The sequence below is a fragment of the Oculina patagonica genome, chromosome 2, assembly GCF_052425735.1.
Source record: "Oculina patagonica isolate OP01 chromosome 2, crgOcupat, whole genome shotgun sequence".
NCBI classification, from domain to species: domain Eukaryota; kingdom Metazoa; phylum Cnidaria; class Anthozoa; order Scleractinia; family Oculinidae; genus Oculina; species Oculina patagonica.
This window is the reverse complement of record NC_135759.1, coordinates 40,936,593-40,956,714: the sequence shown is the minus strand read 5'-3', so window position 1 is coordinate 40,956,714 and position 20,122 is coordinate 40,936,593. Positions and strand designations below refer to the sequence as shown.

At 37.1% G+C, this 20,122-nt stretch overlaps 2 protein-coding genes across 2 annotated transcripts in view; both read left to right on the top strand.

The window, feature by feature from the left end:
• The window catches only part of LOC144641114 (uncharacterized), a 32,054-nt gene that overhangs the window by 8,564 nt on the left and 3,368 nt on the right, over nt 1-20,122 (top strand). Inside the window, exons 8-19 of the mRNA XM_078500164.1 lie at nt 1,854-1,925; nt 2,417-2,476; nt 3,898-3,972; nt 4,588-4,659; nt 5,295-5,366; nt 10,188-10,259; nt 10,634-10,705; nt 10,950-11,021; nt 11,620-11,691; nt 12,575-12,885; nt 14,089-14,370; nt 14,793-15,202. Of these exons, the coding sequence (XP_078356290.1) occupies nt 1,854-1,925; nt 2,417-2,476; nt 3,898-3,972; nt 4,588-4,659; nt 5,295-5,366; nt 10,188-10,259; nt 10,634-10,705; nt 10,950-11,021; nt 11,620-11,691; nt 12,575-12,885; nt 14,089-14,370; nt 14,793-15,202 (1,642 nt within the window). The remainder of the gene's footprint in view (nt 1-1,853; nt 1,926-2,416; nt 2,477-3,897; nt 3,973-4,587; nt 4,660-5,294; nt 5,367-10,187; nt 10,260-10,633; nt 10,706-10,949; nt 11,022-11,619; nt 11,692-12,574; nt 12,886-14,088; nt 14,371-14,792; nt 15,203-20,122) is intronic.
• LOC144641545 (neuromedin-U receptor 2-like) lies at nt 7,366-8,533 on the top strand. Its single transcript, XM_078500567.1, has one exon. The coding sequence runs from the start codon at nt 7,435-7,437 to the stop codon at nt 8,455-8,457; it is 1,023 nt and encodes a 340-aa protein (XP_078356693.1). The 5' UTR covers nt 7,366-7,434; the 3' UTR covers nt 8,458-8,533.

Sequence of the window (20,122 nt, the reverse complement as noted above, 5' to 3'; positions counted from 1 at the left end):
AAATGCATTGTTAGAAAAAAATAGACCTTTTACTTGACGTTCCGTATGCTTCTAAATAAAACTCCAGAAGTAACCGTTAAATGGAAGTACAACTAAATTTAAATTCGAAAAACAATGGGATTGATGAATGACGAAAGACAGGTGATGAAAAAAAAAACATAGAAAATAAAATACAATGAAATGACAATTTGCACAAAATGTGCTAACTAGTAAAGATAAAGTTTTTCGCTGCCTACATTTTCAATCAGGGCAGGTTTTAAATTATCAGTAAAGTCTCCTTTATTTTGCAATGGATATCTGACCGTCCTTCCCTTTGCTAATATGTCAAAGTGGTCGCTTTTTAATTTACGACCAGTTGACGTGACGTGGTCTGCAATCTGCCTCGTCCGCAGTCGCTCGCGATCGCTGGGACTCCTTAACGCCCTTTCTCAGTTCACTCAAAGAAGAGCGTAGTAGAGAGAGTGACTAACAAATGCGAAAACAACGAAAGGTAGCAAACGGATCACTTCGCGCTCGCTCCCAATCCTCCTACTCGCGCTACGCGCTCGCTCTAAATCCTCCCTCTCCATCCGCGCTCAATCGGCCTATGGAAAAGCCTGTGGAGGAGGCAGGTCTGCAATAGCAGTTGCGTGACTCTTACTTGTGATCGCTTTGATATGTTCCGTTTTTCTGTCATGTGGTCTACGTTTTATTTTTCCGATGCAGAAATCTTGGCAGCCCCAACAACTAGCCTTATATACAACGTTTGACATCTGAGGGCGGTTTAGCTTGTCTTTGTATGGAAAAAAGGACTAAATGCGTTGATTGCTTTGGAAAATGACCCTAAGGTCAATGCATCCATAAAATGTTTTGATGCATGCCTTCAACTGCTTAGTGATAACATTGCTTGGTAAACCTAAAATGGTAGAATCAATTGAATTTCCTTTTTGGGGACAGTGGTGATTTGTTCCCTTTGTCTGTTTTGTTGTCTATTCAGAACATCGTTAATGTTGTAATTAATAATACCGGCAGGGTAACCGTTTTGTGACAACAACTTTCTCAGTTCACTCAAAGAAGCGCGTAGTAGAGAGGGTGACGAGCAAATGCGAAAACAACGAAAGGTAGCGAACGGATGAGGTTTATCTTGTATTTTCTGGGCGTTAAGGAGTCCCATTTCGTGTACAGGCTGGTGAAAGTCTTCTTTCAGTAAATAGATGTTGAGAAAGCGTGACTATGGCGTGTGATGAGAACATCCAGAAATGGGATTGTATTGTTCTCTTCAAATTCTTTTTTATAATTATTAGCAAAACACTTACAAAACTAACTTGCAATACGACATGATGACGTATTAAGATTACATTTTAAAAAACTTACATAATACAGAACACTACGTAAAAGTACAATAAAAACTAAATTGACTCTTTCTATAAACTGTTAAAAAAGGTAGGTAGTATTTGGAAATACAGTAAAGATTTGGATTTCCAATAATGTGTAGTGCTAAAGTTTATATTATACATCACATACAAAGAAAGCGCGAGTTAATTATTTAACGAGCTGCTTATATCATAAGCACATTTATAAAATATAGATAGAGCGGCTTTCACTTGAGTGTCGAAAGTAATTCGCAATTGTTTTGGTTTTGCACTTATGTGCTTTGTGAATGATTTAACCCCCCCCCCTCCCCGGCCCCCACAATTATCTCCCGTCGCCTGCACGTAATTGCTTCGAGTTTCGATTGGATCACTGGATTGTTTGCGTCCTTTGTGATTGGCGAGAGTAACTACTTTAGTTTTGTTCTGACGTTCAATTTTTGTCAGACATTGATGCAGGAATCGGAAAAAATGTAAAATTTTCCGTATTTTGTTTACTTTCAGGTCTCTTGAAGAAAATGAGATTGACTACCTTTTCCCGAATGTTTTTAATGGTCTTCTGTCTCTGAAAGAACTGTAAGCATATCCCCGTCTTCATAATGCCAATAAACATTGAGAAACGTTTGTGTCACGTTTTTCAACAGGCTCCAGCCACCTGACCTCAAAACGTCACTAAAGAAATATTATAAAATGTTTTGGCACGATTTGTACTTCTCTTTTGAAATATAGTTCAAGTCCTCAAGACTGCTTTTTGGAAAGTGTCCTAACCAATGCAAATTTATAACTGTCATTTTAATTTCTTAATAAATTTTGATCATCAAGCTTTTCCTAAACCCTGTAAAATAAGGAATTACTTAGCTCATTATCACACAGTTTCTCTGCTGACAGATTTAATCCAGGCCCCGAGCTAGGTTAACCGCTTCTCGCAGTTTGCTATGTGGTGGCGAGTGTCAAACAACTGACATATATATAATTTTGACAAAACGTTTATTTTGTTATTATTCACGGTCAATAAATTATTTCGTATCCTAGTTAAAAAAAAGCTTCAGGTAAACCTTGTTTTGCAGGATCCTCAGGAAGAATTACTTGCGTAAAATCTCAATGGAGGTCAACACACTTGAAAGACTGTAAGTGCTCAAATGGCATTGCAAATATTTGTCATTTGTTCGTTATCTTCTTTGTTTCAAGATGACGCTTTGTGCAAAACTGTTTAGTTTGTTGGTACTGTTAAGTTAAGTTAAAAGTTTACCAAGCAAAACGTAGAATGCAAACTCATTATTAAATGTATGGCAACAACATTTTACCCCGTTTGGGTGCGAAATGCACTCATGCAGTCATGGAACTTCGTGAAATCACGAATTTTTCAATGGAATGCAATATACACTATTTTTGTTTAATACTGTTCTAGGTCACAAAAGTATATCATTTCTTTATAGGACATAGAAAAACAACTCAAGCGAAGAAAGCTCATTCAATATGTTTAAGGGCGATCAGTATTTCACGCAATGAAAAAAAAAAACGGTTTGTAGCTGATCTTTAAATTCTAAAACACGGTTTAAAAGATGATGAAAAACATATAAAACTAAATTCTCGACAACTCTCTCTTGCCTTCGTCAGAGTTAAATTGTCTTTAAAGACCATTTAACTCTGAGAAAGAGCAAAAATTCAAATTTTCAAGATCGGTCAATAGCACAAAGAAAGCAACAATCCCACGATATTAAATGTCCTAACATTTCACGCACGAATTATAAGGCATAACTCGACTGCATCTTTACCACTCACTAACCTCTAGGCGAGAAACTGTGCTGTGTACGCGGCACCGCAGTGTGTAGTAGTATGATCAATTTCAGTCAGTGGCTCGCAGGGATTTTGAAAAGGCACGATTTGGTAAATAAGACGATCCAGCGAATGCGTAAATACCGCACGAAAGCCGCTTCTATGCTGTAGTGTCTCTCATAACAATTAGCAAAGAAGTAACTAAGAGATATCTGATATGACGTATGAGTACCTTATATGTAGTTTAAAGAGTATATGGAAAGAACTGTGAGCTTTAGACTCTGAGATATTATTCCGAGAATGTCCTATAAAAATACAGGGTTCTCTTTTATTCATTTGAATCATAAAACAGCTTTTAGTTTTCTTGTTTTTTTCACTGTGTCCCATGGATATTTTTGTCAAACTTTGTCTGTTTATCTTAAAGAAAATTAAAGTTTGAAATAAAAATGGGTTGCTCCATATTCGTTTTGGAGCAAACGCACCTCGTTTATATGGAATAATTCCTCATTATATCATAATGATTATCTTCACGATCGGTTGCTAAATTGTTTCTTATTTAACACTGGGAATCGGTCTACATTTATTTTACAAAAGTAAAGTTATTGCCTAATTCAAAACAAGAGAATAAATGAGAAGTGACCATACTCGTTTACGAGAAAATGACGATTTACTGCGGTAATCACGCGTGTAAATAAGCGCAGTAAGGATGCGCAATGCAATATTAGAGAATGACGTTAAAGTATACAACTTACCTTTTCTTTTTACAAAACAGGGATCTGTCAAGTAATCAGTTATCAATCCTCGATGAAAATAGTTTTCGTGGCTCAGGAAGTTTAATGAAATATTTGTAAGTACTCGGCATAACTACTTTAGACTATAGAAACTCCCTAGCTAAAATATAACCATATAACTATTGATAATTAGTGCAGCAATTCTACTTTTGTTCAAATACAAATGCTGCAATCTGATTGGTTGAGCTATCGTACACTACCAGCCATTATTGTGCAGTGACTGAAGGCCGTCCACAGAATGATGATGTTTTCACGTCTCTCTTAAGTTTCGGAGGAAGATTCCGAAAAAAAAATATGTATAACTTATTTTCCAGAATGAAAATAAAAGAACAGCATTCACCGTTGCGCAACTTTGAAAACTGAAAACTGTTTAATGAGTTGACACTACTTAAAAATGTAGAGAAATAATTGGATTTCGTTATTTAAAGGAAATTTCAGTTAGAATTTAACTAAAACCACTAGATTACTTGCTCCTCTTGGTTCTATGAGGTAAGAATTTATCCAGCCTTTGGCAATATTAATTATCATGTCCTTGAAACCTCGAGCTCACTATCTGATTGATGAATGCTTCTTCAGAAGAAGTATCTTTATCTTCATTAACTCCTGCATGTATTCATCTAATAGAAGAGGTACAGGTACCTTTAATTTTTTTCCTATTTTATTTTTTGCAGAGATCTAAGATGGAATCAAATAAGTGCAATATCAGAAAACACATTTCGGAATATTTCGTCCCTGCGAGAACTGTAAGTAAATGGTTTGTTGTAGACAGTTGACGGAAAAGTACGATGTTGGAAACACTTCCAGCTTTTAATCATTTTTGAGCATCCCGAAAAATGTCCTTGTTACTTTCCCATACCTCCTTTTACTTCATGCTATGACACCACTGAACTTGATATTTTTTTGTGATGGCTACTTGATAAGTACAGCCCGATTAGCTGTCAAATGATAACGCTAAGCCGTTTGTCTGTTTTCCCCTCTTACGGGCATCATTCTATCGCCATCACTGTCAGAATGTGGTTGCATCATGACCAGAGCGGAAGAAAACTTGTGGACGAATGAAAGTATATGCATCTCGCTGAGTTTTGTGCAATGTGTGATGCTGGAGTAAAACTGACGACGGGGGCATGTAACAAAACCAGGAACTTTGGAACACCCAAGAACAGTCCGGAAAACCCTTCCAACGGCTCATCCTAACCATCAACAACACTTACACTTACCCTATCCACCAAAATCACTAACCGTCCATTCATTTTGCATGTTAGCATGTTCACTTTGTTCTCGGTTATGCAATCATTTTTTGATGAATTACTGGACAATTTTCTCAAGAATCTTTATGTATTTGGCATTAATACCTTGATTTCAAACTTATATTCATCAGGCATCTTTCTAACAACGAGTTACGTGAACTCCCGTCAGGAATCTTTCAAGACCTTTCTGACTTGCAAACTCTGTAAGTATCCAGAGATAATCGATTCTCCTTACATTAAGTTTTATAACGTTAACGATAATATGAACGGGCATATTTCAATTGAATTAAGAAAAAAGGTAATTAGAAAGAAAACTACATCTACTAGAATTGGATTAGCCTAGTTTAACTAATGCCTCATAGTATTCTCCAAGATGAGAAACGTTTCAAACAATTTTAAAAAAGACACTTTAAGATTGTTCCCTAAACCCTACGGGGAGATGATAAGGGAATAGTTGTTTAATTTGAACGGCGATTTACCGGTTGGTGAAAAAAGTATTGTTCTCTTGTAAGTGAATTCTGGGCATCATGATTAACAAAATAACAAAATACAAGCAAACTTTCAACAAGAAGAGATATTTTTATCTGTACGTGATGCTATTTAGCTCCTAACAGTTTACTAGTTGAAAAGTAATATAACTGAGGTCTTTTTTTACTTTCTGTATATTATATTTTAGTTGCTTTTACTCGTTCTATGGTAATCGTATGATGTGGCGCGTGCTAGCGTAATAATTTGAAATCTGTTTTTTTTTTGCATACCTTTTTATACCGGCCTTTTTTTAATTCTCCTGCAAATTATATAAAGAAAAGCGTTTCGCGTTTCTAAAGGTGAATTTCCATTAACGCTTATTTTTTATCTGCGTTAACGCGCATGAAAAAATTTAGAGACAATGTAGGAACGACTTTCGTACACGTTTACTCAAGTCGTTTATACATGCATTGTCTCTAAACGCACGTAAAAAAATATGCGTCAATGGAAATCCACCTTTAAGATGCGCAGATTTTTTTTTACCTTAAATACATGTAATTCATGTGAAAAAAAGAATTACATATCTCATTATTTCGTTTCGTCGATAATCGCACAATCGCGCCATTAGAATATGTAGTGCCTACGTGCTTTGTAGCACAGCGACACAAGACACATTCAGCATTTCATCTTAACTTTTATTGAATCATTTAGAGTAAATTTTATATTTTGTAGTAAATCGAAGCCGACGTAATGTTTCTCTATATATCTTCTATATGCGCCATTGATTTCAACATATTAAACCTCATGTCAACAATTATTAACCACGAACACATAGGGTGGTCTGCCTGTGAAAAAAAAAAAACACATTTACTCTAGGCCAATATGCAAAATTCAAGTGAATACCCAGATCGCCTTTCGGACTTGTCGCGTGCACTTCTGTGCTTTTTTTCCGACAACCTTTCTCGAATTAGCTTTATACATAAGTAATGTGTGTAATATTAGAAATAAATATTGTCATATGTATTAGCAATCTAATCTTCCTTTCGTTTAGCACACATTTTAAATCTTCCGTTTTCATGGTAGTGGTGAACGATAACAACATTAATTGTCAAAAATAATTTTATTAATGATTGTGGTTTACTATCTCGGGTTTACCATTAAACGATTCTAAAACGAAGAGAGACGCGTTGTAAGCTACTATTAACGAAGACTTTACCGAAAAGGCAAAAGCTGTAGTGCTGAACGAGAGTAACAGAGAAAAAACAAACAAACTCCTGTTTCCGTTTATTTCGGCTGCCTTTGAAACAGTTTGATTAGGTCTAAACACGTCTATTAGTAAACTTAACACTACTAATCCAGGCCAATTTGTATTACCATTTAACTTTCCAATATTTCCATCAGTACGTGCTATGTATTATAATGAATCATGTTTTGTTTAAATACAAACCAAAATGCATTTGCTGGTGGTTATCGCCATAATTTCAATTTAAAATTTATGTGTGGATATTTTTCCCCCATAATTTCATTATTTCAAATGATAACAGATGAAAGGGTTAATCTATTATCTTTCATAATCTTCCTTTTTGTATTTCTGAGTAATATTAAAGTTAGCGAAATTATAAAGCATAAATTACCACCTGTCTTGCTTAATGTTCTACAAAGTGTTGATTGACAGGTTGTGAACCATTAAAATGCACTGCAATGGGTTAATAAAAATAACACGTTTACCACCAGCATGATATAAAACAGTTCAAGGGAATTCAGTGTTTCAGAGTGGCTCGCCTAGAGAAATAATAACCAAGGATGGATAACTCTACTGTTTTTAATGATATGAACCAAACAGAGTGTTCTTCCAGCGTTTCCACAGCATTCACGGTTGCTCTCTCAATTGTCAGCTTGTTAGCACTGGCAGGGAATGTTCTTGTGATTGTAACCTTCATCAAGAATATAAACTTGAAAACCAGTTCCAACTACTTCATCGTAAACATGGCAGTTTCGGACTTATTATGTGTCGTCCTTAACTGGCCACTTTACGCAACCGAGGGTATGTTGAAAGCTGGTGGGAGCCTCTTTGCGGACCCAAAACTCGCTACGTTCTTTTGCAAGTTGGGAATTTATTCACGAACAGTCTCGTACGTGGTGTCTGTTCTTAGCTTGGTGCTAATAGCTGTGGAAAGGTACATTGCAATCGTGTTTCCGCTGAGAGCTTTGAATACTACTACAAGGACTCGGACAATTTTTCTTTTTCTAAGTTGGTTTCTTCCTTTGCTAGGCGTTGTCCCTTACTTCATCCACTCTGAAGTCATACAAATAAAGCAGCAGACATTTTGTAGAAACATAATGAGTAACATGGCACTAAAAATCTACCACTTCTTGAGTTCTATTTTATTCTACTGTGCACCGCTGATTTTAATACTAGTTATCTTCTCTCTCATTATGAAGTATTTAAGAAGACGGGCAAAGCTCTACAAAGGCAATAGAAAGAATATACAAGCAAAGAGAGCTAAGCAGAATGAAAACATTATGAAGATCTTTGGATCGGTTGCTCTGGGATTTTTCACATGCTGGACACCTCTTTACATATACTTGTTTCTTAAACTGCTACACCCATCGATGTTCATCAAGGATCAATGTCTTTTTTTTGTCGGTTTATTCTATTATATATTCCCATTGCTAAGTACAGCAGTAAATCCAATTATCCTGATTGCATTCAGTTCAAACTATCGTACAGCTTTAAAAGACCTATTTATGCCTTTGTTTCGAAAATGTCATTCAGGAAGTGTTTCGCCAATGGAACAAACTGCGGAACTGCAAGAATTAACATAAATGTAATAACAAGTTGTAAAATTCTAAAACTTGTTAAAAATAATTTTTAATTAAAGAGCATTGTAAATGTGAAAAAGCAATTCAGTAAAAGCTGTTTCAGTCATCGTGTGAACTTCCTTTAAACCCGGAAAGATGAACAACGTCACCCTGTAGAAGTACTGTATAAATGATTGATAAGCAACCAGGTATACAAGCCGTGCTTCGTATTCAGTATTTGCACCTTATTGCGATGCAGATATCAAAGGTAAGCTTGCTTGAAGGTACTGATTGGACCTCATAAGAGCTCGATAAGTGTCTTCTTCAAATCTCACTTGATTTGCATTTTATAAAAGACATTATACAAAAATCAGACGGGAAGTACATAAACGCTTGTTAAAAAATACGATATTTGGACTTGTCATTTGACCAGCTCACGAAGACCGTTTGAATCAGTTTGAGAGGCAACGCCGACGTAATAATAAAACAAAAACAGCATATATTATAGTTTTCTTTTCCAAATTTTAAATAAAGCTTTTTATGTTTGTGTCAGTCAATCAGTAATCGTCGTATATTTATTAGACGTCAGTAAAAAGGGCTGCAATTATATGCTAGCATGCTAGAAACCACAGAAATTCACTGACTCGATCTAGAAAAATTATAGCAACTAACTCTATTGTACTCAATTAACTGTACTTACTTATTTCTGGATCGATATTAGAAATGAGATTCGATCCAAAACTGCAATTGTAGCGGCTGAATTGATTACGTCTAGCTTAATCCGTCAGATACGGTCCCTGGTTTACATTAAAATCGAATGGCAAGCGACATTTTCTCTTCAACACTCGTTTCAATTTTTTGCCTTGTCAACAGCATCAAAATACAGCATTAAAATAACCTTTGGTGCACACCAACTAATTTTAGATACTAAATCAGCCACGGACAAAAAGACGTCTTCAAGTTTGCTTATATTCGTGACGATTGCATCGTTCGTGCAAACTTGAATAGACAAAGAGTAAACAACCTGCATGTATTTAATCAGACAGAAAAGTGTGTGGTGTCGCTCAGTGCTGCACTTAGTCAAACCAGTGCTAAGGGAACTTTAACTACATACAAATGGGTTTTAGCATACAGCAGTATAATACATAATTCACTTTATTGTAAAATACTGAGTTAATTCAACTAATTTTAGGCCTAAAAGAATGAACAAGGGCGCGCGCACACGGTTTCCATAGCAACGGCACTATAATAACTTTATACACTGAAGCAGCAGTAAAGTCGTCCGATGGTTGATGTCTTATAGCTTCGCCATGCCTTTCAGAGATAAGATTGTTATGATGAGTACCATACCACCTTTTAACAACTTGACTGCTAGAAGACTCGTCAAATTTGCAACCAACTCAACTGTCGATCTCCGTGCAGCATGAGTTTTCTCGAATGAAACAATGAGATAAATGAGAAATAAGCAGAACTGCTTCAAAAATTGTCACTGGAGCTTGTAGGTGAATTACACTGTAAACCGTCAAGCTCAAACATGGTTTTATGTTATTTTGGCGAGTTTTATTATGTGAAGGAGTTTTAACTCTTAACGAGTCATAATAACGAGGCACCCTTGGACTTAAGATTTTTGGGGAAAAGGGGGAGAGGGGGGGTGGGAGGGGGGGGGGGGTGTGGGGGGGGGAAGAGGGAGCAAAAGTTTGTAAGATAACCGAGATTTTTTATCAATATTAACCTACGTTATTTTCTTTTTTAAGTGACCTTTCTCAGAACAAAATCTCTTGTCTGCCTGAATCTATCTTCGGAAAGTTGAAAAAATTAGAAACTCTGAAAATTAAGTTGACTGTTTGTTTAATAACTTGATTGATTGAGCTACCCACTTGATTTAAAGTTTATTTAAATGTTGAAAGATTTATAAATCCTTTCAGATGTAATTGATATTTTTTGATTGTCCTTTAACGTAACTGCCAAACCAATAAAAAACAAACAACTATGTTTAACGATACAAACAAAAGACAGTTTTCTAGTGTTTTTTTTCTAGGTAACGGAGAATTCGTATGCTTCTTATTTGAATTTTGTTTTATCACTTTTACCATTGCTACTTTATATACGGCTGTAACATTTTCTATTATTTATATTAACAGTAATAAATTAATACTATTGAATTTTATTATCTTATTTATTTATCATTTTTTGTTATTAGAGACCTCTCTCAAAACGAAATCTCTGAGATACCTGGATTCATCTTCTCTGAGTTGAAAAGCTTAAAAACGTTGTAAGTTACCATTTTATGTGTTTTTTTTTAATTAACAGCATTTATTTACATCACGTTACAATTACATTACACGAATTTTTACAGGAAAGAAAGGAAAAGGAAAAAAAAAAGAAGTAACATCAATATTCACACAAAAAATTCATTTCATGTGTTACACTGACTACATACTTGCTTTCTTTAGTCTCTCCTTTTATAAAAATGATTTATTAAAAAATGCATTTGAAAAAAATTAACTTCATTCTAGGTATCTGAACAACAACAAGATCACTAACATACGTCCTAATGCTTTCCGCGGACTTGACAACCTTGAAGAATTGTAAGTAAAACATTTAATGTAAATTAAGTTAACGATTATAATGCACAAAACAACATAGAGAAACCAAAGGAACAATCAGAAGAATTACTTCAGAAGATATCAGCTTGTAATAAACATGTCGTTAGTCTTAAAGCCGTTTCAAACATGTGCTTTCTTTTCTCGATTTTTATCTCTCTTTCTGTACTTTAAACACACCTAATCTCAATGTCAAAATACAAATTCTCTTTACCTGGTTGCATACAATCCCCACCCAGCCATCCACCCACCTCATTGGATAAAAAACATTCAAAGTTGTAATCATGACAGGATTAACTTAGGCCCCGTCCACACTGACCCGGGTAAATTTAAAAACGCATCTTTTTTTTCCCGGTTAGGCCAACCGTCCACACTGGACCGGCGTTTTCGGTCACCGAAAACGGAGCTTTTCAAAAACACACACCAAAGAATCGTAACGTTTTCAAATTTACCCGGGTTAATGTGGACGGAAAACATTTTACGAGGCGTTTTTAAATTTCTCCGTTTTCAAATTTACCCGGGTCAGTTAGATGGGGCCTTATAATCACAGTCACGCATAAAAATATGATATTTACCTTTGTAGGTATCTACAAGAAAATTTACTTAAAGATATGCCTGTAGAAACGTTCAAAGATCTTCGAAACCTAAGGACTGTGTAAGTATTGTTCTTATTTGACATTTGCTGTTTTCGAACGAGACGTCGCCTTTCTTGTGTTATTCTTTCTCACTCGAACGTTCAAAGAGTACCAGGTTGCAATGAAGATTTAATCAAAGTTCTGAGCTAATATATTTTACACCTCCGTAATTGCCTTGGGGTTTTACCGCGCATTGTGAAAAAAATTCCCAGTCTTCAAAATTATCTTAAAATAGCTTCTGAATCAAAGCTTAGGTTATTTAAAGAGCTCGCAGGATTTTGTTCTCGTTAAACAGTCACCGTTGACGCGATTGACTTTGTTAACATTTCAGATGTATTTTTCTTGAAATAAAGAAATTGCACTTGCCATGATCCCCAAATTAGAGAGGTACAGTTCAACTTCTGTAATACAGACACCGAAGGGACAGAGCAAAGTGTCCGTATTAAAGAGGTAGCCACTATGACGTCACTTTTGACTTCAATGACAGCTTAATTAGTAACTCGAAATGTTCAGCAACGCAATGCTGCAGGTAAAAAATTAGCAATAAGAACAAATCCGAAAACGTCAAAGATGAATAAAGCATTGCATTGTTGTTTTTGTAACCACAGACAGGAAATTGCATTACGAACACAAAATGATCACCGGAGTGTCCGTAATAAGGAGGTTAAGTTTGTATGAATTTGTTTCCTGGAGCCGAGATTTAGTGTCCGTCGTCCGTATTAGAGAAGGTCCGTATTATAGAGGTTTTTCTTAAAGAAAAAAAAAATGAGACTTTTGATTTTGTCAGGACATCAGGGATTGCCCGTAATACAGGTGGCCGTATTAGAGAGGTGTCCTTAAGGAGAGGTTCGACTGTAATAAAAAAAGTGTTTTATTCAAATACCCCTCTTATTTAATTTTTAGAGAATTAGACAGCTTCTCCTTGTGTTGTTATGCTACTCTGCACCAAAAGGATGTAAAATGCGACCATCCAAGTCTCGAGGGAAGTGCACTGTCAAGCTGCAATCGCATGATCGAGGCCCCAGGCCCCAGACAGAGCATTTGGCTGCTCGGTATCCTGGCGGTGTTTGGTAACCTGGCCGTGATAGCATGGCGCCTGATCAGACGTGATGATCACCCGGTTCAAACTTGTCTTCTGACAAATCTTGCTGTCTCTGACTTCCTCATGGGAGTTTATCTCATGATTATCGCCATTAAAGATCAGCTTTGGGCAGGTAAGGTATTTCATAGACTTGCCGCTCCTAGCCTGTTCCAGGCGTTCGGTTAGTTGTCGCTCGTTAGATTCGCAGTAAACCGCTGGATACGGAAACGGAGGGCGCGTGCGGGCATGAGAACCAAAATGGCAGAGGTCGTGGCGAGCCATTCCTCGGCAAGTGTCATTTGTTTTCCTTCTCGCGCGCGTTCACAGAAATGAATCGCGCGCGATTTCTCTCGATTTCAAAGGCGATTTTACTCAAGTGGTCTTTCGCCCTTGATTTCAAAGCGATTTTATTTAAGTAAATATAGATGCAAAGAAAAAAACGAGCGACTTGGGGCAAGTCTAGGTATTTCACTGCAGGCAACTCGTATTTATATTAATTTGTAAAATCACCTCTTTGCCAATCGCCATTTTTTTTTCCGTACGGTGGTTGCAATTTCGATTGGTTATTTTATTTTCTCGTGATTTTTCTTATGTCTCTTATATAGTACTTAACAAATTGAATATTCGGAACCTTGTTTTCAAGCGCACGACAGTAACACGTTTTAATGTCTTATGGCTTTCTCGTTGTACAAACTAACTTAAGCCATTGAGCAAACGAAACCCTACGAAGACAATCATCTGGCACTTCTGCTTGATGGATGCTTGAAATGAGTAGCTCCGGCCTGAAGAGATTTAATATCGGTCACTCGATCTGACACAGTTTGTTATGGCCGCGTGATTTACGAAACCCTATATGGTGTACATAAGTTCCCTCCCCTTCGAAACATCGGCGGAGGGTTCTTTTAAGGGGGGGGGGGGGGGGGCGATTGTCTACACGGGACGAAACCGCAACCATTTTCTGAAAGGGTTTTGCAATTGGTCTAAATACATTGGTGGTCTATTTTCAAAATTCCAAATACTAAGAATATCCTGAACTTGGAGTGATTTCTTTCGATTAAACAACATTGTATTCAGTAACTGTCCGCCATGTTTACTACCTGGATGACAAAGGTGCCTTTGCTAAGTAACTAAGCCTTAAAATGCTTTTTTTACCACATCACGCAGTGAATAAAGACAATAAAGCGTCATAAAGCTGAGCTTCTTGAATAATCAGGAAGTCCGATTCTTATGCACACTTTTAGAAATTTTACTTACTCATAATAATAATTAATAGTATCGATTCATGAAAGAAGGTAAATGCAAACTGAATGACCTTTGAAAAACCATTTTATTATAGGTGCTTACTTCAGCTTCGATCTAAAATGGCGATCGGGAGAACTCTGTAAAGTGGCCGGTGCTTTGTCAGTCCTGTCGAGCGAGGTCTCGGTACTAATGCTGACTGTAATAACCGCTGACCGGTTAATAAGTATCGTCTTTGCCTTCAGCTGTTCCCGTTTGACGCTGAAAGGAACCTACGTCATTTGCACAGTGGTGTGGATCTGTGGAACAGTCATCGCTGTTGTACCAGCTTTTGACACACCGTATTTTTACAACGTGGACAGAAGATATGGTTTTTATGGTATAATAAGTTAATGATTAAATTTAACGAGTATAAAATTTGACCGAGACAAATTCAAGCGAGTACTAAATTTAGCGTTTTTCGCTAAACTTGCTAAAATTAGTATAAACCGCTAACAATAGTCATTTTAAGGTAATACGCTAAATAATATTTTACGTACGATCGAGAATAAAACAACCTTACTTTTTTGCATGAAAGGGTTAATATAATAGAGTGATTTTACAAACCCCCATTCTTACATGCAAATGAGGATTGTTAAATGCAGATAGTTTCTTTTCTTCCATTTAATGTTAAACATAACGCTTGCAGCTTTTCAGTTGAGAGCATAGAAAAGTTTTTTTTATTGAAGCTCAAGTTACGAATGCCATTTGTTATTAAAGCTACGACTCACCACTGAAGAGTGCATTATTTCTGTGTTCAAGGTCGTTCGTCAGTATGTCTGCCTCTTCAGTTGTCCGCAGAGAGACTGGCAGGCTGGGAGTATTCAGTTGGCGTGTTCATCGCTTTAAATCTCGCGGCTTTCCTTTTCATCATGGTAGCTTACGTCGCCATTGTTGCGAAAGTTTCCAAATCACAGCGGAGAGTCAAGGCTCACGGTGAATCTGAAGTGAGCTCCAATAGCATGAAAAGAGAGTCCGCTTTGGCAAGGAGAGTGTTCGCCATTATCTTGACCGACTTCAGTTGCTGGATTCCTGTAATCATTCTAAGTATTCTTGCTCTCACCGGCCAGTTTCACGACGAACAGGGATTTGTTTACGTGTGGTTTGCAGTCTTTGTTCTGCCGGTTAATTCCTCTGTCAATCCTGTGCTCTACACGTTTTCCACGCCAAAGGTAAGAAAATGAGAGATTAATGTTAAGATTTTATTTCGACATTTAAGTGCCACTGTCAGAGAAAGTGTTCCAGACCTTGGAAGTCAGGGTCAACCGATTTTCCTGAAACTTACTGCAGAAGTTGGCCTTGATGAGATAGTCTAAAAGCCATTTGGGTTTGGTTTTCTGACTTTTACTTTCAAAGTTCCAGGGGTGGTCCCATATTGAGCCTTCAAATCATGAAAAATCCTGCTTTTGAAGGAGTTTTTTTTGCACTTGTATAAAATCAAACACACAAAACCTTTTGACTAAATACTTGTAGGCTGTGATTCTACTATAAATGCTCTTTCATTTCATATATGCTGATTTGGCATAGAGGGTTCTGACAGTGTGAGGCATAACACGAAATTTGGCCAACTTTTGATGAGAAAACCACTACCCAAAATTGCCAAAATTTAGATGTTCATATTTTTTAACTGCCTAACTAGAAAAAAAGAACACTTATATCAGGAGTTATCCCAATGCATGTAGAACAAAATTCAGTTGAGAAAAATTAGGGCCGTGTAGTGTTTTAGTTCTTTAATGACCCATTTTGAAGCACACCCTGACCTAATTTGCATATTGTCAAAACCAAAAGTTTAACATTCATACTTATTTTATTTATTTTTAAACACTTTAATTTGCCTTGGCGAGGCTTAAAGTTCTTAGGAAAGCTGTTGTTAGCAGTAATAAGACGAGTAAACATCAATTTTGACTGTTAAAATTAGCAAAAATTAGAAAATCAACACTGATGAAATCAGTTTGTTCTTCTCAAAAGCATGTTCCTTAAAATATAATGTGCATACAATAAATGGAGTCCGTATAAGGTCTACGTGATAGTTTACTATACTAATACACTTCTTTTAAACATATCCATGCTTAACTTGCCAAAACTTAACTTACCAAAGCGTATTAAACGCTCTTCAAGTAAAGTAAGTTTCCATATTTTTGAAAATCGTGCGGGTACAAACATCCTACGGCGTAATCGTACTTCCTGATGATCGTTACATTCTGCATTTGTTGACAGAATTCCTTTATAGTCCCTTACAATCAAATAACATTTCTGAAGCCGCTCAGTTCTTTGCCATTGCTGTTTCGGCTGCACACTGTCCATCCGCCATTTTGGATGTGGTCGCAACAGAACTGGGTCGAGAGTCGCCTGACTAAAAACGTGTGGACTCAACCTACGCGTTTTACATTATGAAGTTTTCCTGTTCAGAGGTTTTTTTCCAACAAAAGTCCTTTGCTCAACTTTAAAGACAGAACTGACCGTGACACTCTTTCATTTTGGTCACATTTTATTAGACCTGGGTGGAACTTGACTGTTAAGCATATGACACGGGCCCCAAAATCAACTAGGTGGCCAACAGTGGCTCAAGAGTTTTTTGTTTTTGTTTTTAGATTTATCTTGAATCGTATTCCTGGAACTTCCGCCTGTCATATTGTTAAAAATTAAAATTTCTACTGTTTTTTTTTTTCGAGTTTAAAACTGACTTAATACACGTAATGATCATAATGGTGTGCCTCACCAAGCTAAGACAGCTAAATAAATTAACGATCGGCCAGAAGAACTACTGAGTAAAAAAAGCTAAACGTCTGATTTTAGGGACAGTTTTAACTCTGGAAATTCGCAAAAAGCAGTACTGATTTGAATTTTTATTATATTGAAATGACAATCATGCTCATATAATGATGAGAAACAAGTAACAGCATGTATATTGTATATGGTGTAGATAAGAGCCATCAATCGACATCAAAATGTTGTCACAACTCTACAATGATGCACAAGACCGAAAACCAGTCCTAGTTGCAGTTGGCAAGAATAGCCACATTCGTATATATGCATGTCAATGGTGCGCTCACCATTTCCTTCAGCTTAGCAGTCAAAGTGACCTGACTGGTGAATTACAACAGAAAAACGACAACTCAGGTTAGATTTAGGAAACTACTGCAACCTTTTCTTCCAGACGAGTGCTTACCTTAAACGGAATTAACCTTCAACCATTGTCATGCTCCGTACCCAACGGCTACTGCGTAGTTTCTCTGCTAGAACTGTTGATGATCACTTTACAGTTCTTAAAAAACAGTCTATATTACTTAACGTTTTTTCCCTCACATCCCGCTATTACGGACTCTCGCTAATATGGACACTAAACGACGACGTCCCAAGCGTGTTGCTATAACGAGAGTTGACTCACGGTATTAATTATTTTAGCACAACACGAGAATAATAGATCTTCAGGCCGGTCACGGTTTTGACCGCCATCTGGAAGGATATGCAACGCCGTCACAAATTACAGTGTCTTATGGGAATCTGATGGACTATCCGAAGGAGCCTAGCTTCTAGGCAAAATATTTAATCAAACAAATTTGAATGATGTAGCTGGGATATAAAGCGTTCAGTTACGTTTTTAATTTTCCATTAATTTCTGCGTTTAAATCCTCCCGGCTTGTTGCGTGGGTTCAGCGGGTAGAACTTAGGGCCTGTTTACATGGAAGGCGGGTGCCCCGGCTAACCGAGTTACCCGGCCAACCGAGCTACCCTGGGCGAGCCAACTTTCCATACGTTTCTTTAAAACACGCATCGAAGCGTTTACATGCAAGAAGGGAAACCCGCCTTGCCGGGGCACTCGGTCTACTTGCCCGGGGCACCCTTCTAGGCGAGATAGCTTTTTGCCATGTAAACGGTTATGCCCGGGCTATCCCAGCTTGCCGGGATAAGTCTTCGCGCGTGTTGGCATAAAATTTATAAATTCTGGACCCAAACAGTGCTATTTGACCAAAATTAGATCAAATTAGTTTTATCTGTAGGCTGGAAAATTTTTCTTTGAGCAATAGCTAATTAATTCGAAATTTTCGTAGGAATGATTATCCTTACTCACGAAACAACAAATTTAATTTCAATTTGGCGGCCAAAGACTGTTGAATTTCGATTGAATTCCCCCATAATTGGACATAGTAAAGTTCTAAGAGCTTGCACATCAAAATAAAATAGGTTTAAAGACGGCTAGCCTTGATTATTTAGTAAAAAATCATATTTTTCTTCAATCATTTGGAGCTACATGGTTTTCCCACGCTGTGACACGCTTTACTGACGCTGTCTCAACTCGGGTAGAAGGGCTGTGAATTCTGCATGTTAAGGCGGGCTATGTTTCATCCCTTCTAGCCGGGTAACTCGGTTAGCCGGGGCACCCTCCCTCCATGTAAACAGGCCCTTATAGGCAAACGCCATCGAATAGGCTCTTACCGATAGTGCTAGCACTTTTTTTTGGCACTATTTGGCTTCGCGAGCATTTTTTTCTACATTTTATCCCAAAAAGCACTGCTAGCATTATTTTGGATTTTTGACTGATTATTTGTATAATTTTGTGTTAAAAAGCACAATCTGACTTTTTTTTATGGCGTCCAAAGCCTCTCAGAACCCCTCCCCCTCCCCCAGATGCATTTTGCCCTCATTTTAGTCACAGGAGCCGAGGAGGCCTGAGGAATAGATTTGATAGGTCAGCGTTTTCCTTCTAAAAACCCAGTCCATCACACTCGATACAAGATGGCGTCATCCACGTTTTCATCGAGGAACAATGGAAGACAGCCAGCCAAGGCAAAAAAATGAAAAATGTTACTGAAAATCTGAAAAAATGTAATATTCTATGTTTAAAAAAATCGGAATAGAGAGAGCATTTTTATGTAAACCACGAGCACTTTTTAAAAAAATTAGCATTATTTTAGCACTTTTTTGGCAATAAACGAGCACTGCTTTAAGCATTTAATGCTTTTTTTACGAGCACTATCGGTAAGAGCCTACCATCGAATCTTGACAATGTGCGAGCCCTCGAGTCGTGCAAGCCATTGCCGTTTGCTTAAAAAGCACATCGGTTACTCTAATATAAGTGACATTACATTATGCGGATATGGTTAGCGTTTATATTAGGATTTGAGGACAGAAGGCACTACTATTGTTAGTTCATCGTTATATTATAATCAACATTCGAATCAAAATGAGACACTTTCAGTGGAAGGGGAAAGGTGAAAAACATGAAAAATAAAAAAATAGGGGGAGCTCGTGGAACGACTCGATTTTTCCTTCCTTCTTTCCCAGTGTCCCCGAGCGCTTTTGTTTTTCACTCCTCAGGCTCGCGCTAACTTTTCACCTCTCCCCATTTCCCAGCCCTTACAAAAAATTAAAGAAGAGGCCTCTGTGTAGGACAGAGTAAAGTTCATGCATGTTTAAGGCAGACACTGCCGTTTACGTACACTCCTCTTGATCAAGCAATCAGCCACGGGTTTTTTAGCCATTTTTCAATTACTTCCAAATTGAAGTTTGTCTAAAAATAATATTTTTCTCACATAAAAAATGGCAACAGAGTAATTCTGCAAGTTATCAAAACCTGAGAAAAAACACAGATGTTTTTTTTAATGCCTGATTATGACGAAAAACTTTAAAAAATTGCCATTTTTTTCAACTGTGATGTAGCTCCTTTATACCCTATTGAAGTGTAATCTGCCGAAAAGAGAATATTTTTTTGGCCCTCACTCGACACCAGAGATAAAACACGTGTTGATACTTGTTTCATTTCATTATAAGAATGATTTTAATAAGCCATTTGGTTTGTGTCGCATTATCAATTGTTCCTCCCAGGCTAGGTCTCGGGGGCTAGGTCTAATAAAATGCGACCAAAATGAAAAAGTCTTAATATTATGTCAACAAGTTTATAACATAGCGTCAAAAGAGGCTAATTTGAAAACAAAAATAATTTTCTCAGTACATTTTAAAGGTATCTTAATGAGTTCTATGAAAGTTTCGTTTGAAAAACGTTGGGTCCACACGTTTTCAGCCAGGCGACTCTCGCCCCAGTTCTCTTGCGACCATATCCAAAATGGCGGATGAACAGCGTGCAACCAAAA